The 2,625-nt window shown below is 46.8% G+C and overlaps 1 protein-coding gene across 1 annotated transcript in view; it reads left to right on the top strand.

Moving 5' to 3' along the window:
• Positions 1-259: 259 nt before the first annotated feature.
• Positions 260-2,625, top strand: part of CYP2R1 (cytochrome P450 family 2 subfamily R member 1) — an 8,107-nt gene continuing 5,741 nt past the window's right edge. Inside the window, exons 1-2 of the mRNA XM_072422363.1 lie at positions 260-489; positions 2,436-2,577. Of these exons, the coding sequence (XP_072278464.1) occupies positions 277-489; positions 2,436-2,577 (355 nt within the window). The 5' untranslated portion in view covers positions 260-276. The remainder of the gene's footprint in view (positions 490-2,435; positions 2,578-2,625) is intronic.

The raw sequence follows: 2,625 nt of genomic DNA, 5'->3' as shown, positions 1-2,625 counted from the left end.
CTTCCGCGTGCTTCAGCCTGTCATTCATACTTAGCGGCATTGCAACCAATGAGGCATCCTGGGCGGGGCGAAAGGCGGGACTGTAGTCTGAGGGCATGACGGAATTGGGTGAAACACTTAGGGGGCGGAGTAGAGTCTACCGGAATGCAGTACGGAGGGCGCTTCCCAGGGGCGGGAGAACCAATGATAGTACGAGTAAGGGGCGTTCCGGGGGCGGGGCGTAGGTAGTTTAGGGTTACTGTCTGAATGGAATGGGGCGCAGTAGGTTGGGGTGAGATGGGGTCCTGGGGGGAAGTTTTGCTGCTGCTGCTGCTCTCTTGCGCCGCCCTGCTGGTCACTGTATCCACCATCAGACACCTCCTGAGACAGAGGAGACCTAAGGGCTTCCCACCTGGACCCACCGGGCTTCCCCTGATAGGGAACATCCTGAGCCTGAACTCCACGGAGCCCCATGTGTACATGGCCAGGCTGAGCCACAGCCACGGGGAGGTAATGTGATGATAGTATGAGCATTATTCTTGTGTTATTTACCCCTACAGGGGGCTGATCAATAATTATCTACTTATATATCATAATATTATAATTACCCTACAGGGGGGCAGAGCCAAGGGGGGGGGGGGCTGATCAATAATTATCTACTTATATATCATATTATTATAATTGCCCTACAGGGGGGCAGAGCCAGGAGGGCTGATAAATAATTATTAGTTTATATTTACTTATATATCATATTATAACAATCTACCCAACAGGGCGCAGAATTTATATGAATAATGATGCATACGCAGAAATCACACCTTTCTGAGGTGAAGGGACTTTAGGGCCCCAATAAGGTGAATTTATAATCATTCATAACATGTTCATTAAAAGTTCAAAGTGAATCCTCAACATATTCCACATACAGCAGTGTTCACATATTCCCTTCCTATATTTTCATTCCTAAAACGTGAAATGGAATATTCCCATCTTGTCATTTCCTGAGGAAGCAGAATGAAATCTGTGAAACGCGTTGAATAAGAAGGAAATATAAAACTATTCTGTATGTGGAATATGTTGAAGCTTTGTAGATGATTTCAGGTTCACTATATGAGGGTCCCGAATGTCCTCCCACCTCAATTATTAGTATTATTATTACACAGTATTTATATAGCACCAACATATTACGCAGCGCTGTACAAAGTCCATAGTCATGTGACTAGCTGTTCCTCAAAGGAGCTCACAATCTAATGCCCCTCCCCCCATAGTCATATGTCATTATCACAGTCTAAGGACAATTTATGGGGGAAGCCAATTACCTAACTCCATGTTTTTGGAATGTGGGAGGAAACTGGATTACCTGGAGGAAACCCACACAGACACGGGGAGAACCTACAAACTCCATGCAGATAATGTCCTGGCTGAGATTCCGACCTGGGACCCAGCGCTGCAAAGGCCGGAGTGCTAACCACCGAGCCACCATGCTGCCCTCAATATGAGAAAGTCATTGTGATATGAATTTGGGACGTTCCCTATAAGAGAAATGCCGCTGAGATGCAGAAATGACTTCTGGATTTTGCTATGCAGGTATCATGCTAATTACATGGGCCTGAAAATGGACCAATCACAATGCAGCTACAGGTCCTGATTGGCTTAGTCAGTGCAATTTGCATAGAAAATATCTTTATTAATCTTAATCTTGTACAGATCCACATGGAGGTATAATCTGTGTAATATTCTACAATTAAAGGATTATATGACCAATATAAAGATTTGCAGTTATGTCCTGATTGAATTCCGATATTATTATAGTTTGGTATGATTGGGCCCCTGTATGGTGAATGTTGTCTCTGTATGTCGCTCTGCAGGAATGTCGCAGATGACAAACATTCACTCTGAATTCCTGCTTCTCATTGGCTGCTCACCATTCCTGGTGTAACCCCTTAGCTTGTGACCGCTTGGTGTTTCCCGACCTTATTTGCTTCCAGGAATTCCTTGTAGTAGTTGTCAGGTTGTAAACTGCTCAGCGGCCGTTCGGTGACCGGAGGGGCAAAGTGCAGAGGATGATGAAATATGGTCAGCGCCTCTGCTGCCTCTACCGACCTATCAGGGCCAGGCTGAGGGGTAGGGGGCGCTGCGGGTGCCAGGGGGGCTTCAGTACAAAAAGGGGAAGAACTGCAATCTATGCTGCTGCAGCCATTGCCACCCCACCCTGGAACCTTCTACCTAATATATGTTACATACGGCCCCTAGTGCATCCGGCAAAATGGGCCCCCAGGAGGCTGCAGGGTTCAATGCCACCTGGGCTGTATAGTAATTGTGGCCGGGCTTTTATTACCAGAATAGGTTCTGATATCACCCAGTACTGGTCAGCAGGGATGAGAGGCAGGACAGGGACCTGTGACATCACAATATAAGCTCCTTGGTTTCACCTAAGTGAATCTTCTTGTATATTTCAGATCTTCAGCCTGGACCTGGGTGGCATCTCCACTGTTGTCCTGAATGGTTATGATGCCATCAAGGAATGCCTGGTGCGCCAGAGTGATGTCTTCGCTGACCGCCCGTCACTGCCGCTATTTCTCAAACTCACCAAGATGGGAGGTGAGCAGCAGGATTCCGCATAGTGTCATCCTTATTATTGCTTCAAGT

This window comes from Pyxicephalus adspersus, chromosome 9 (genome assembly GCF_032062135.1).
Source record: "Pyxicephalus adspersus chromosome 9, UCB_Pads_2.0, whole genome shotgun sequence".
In the NCBI taxonomy this organism is placed as follows: Eukaryota; Metazoa; Chordata; class Amphibia; order Anura; family Pyxicephalidae; genus Pyxicephalus; species Pyxicephalus adspersus.
This window is presented reverse-complemented; position numbering and strand designations above follow the sequence as displayed.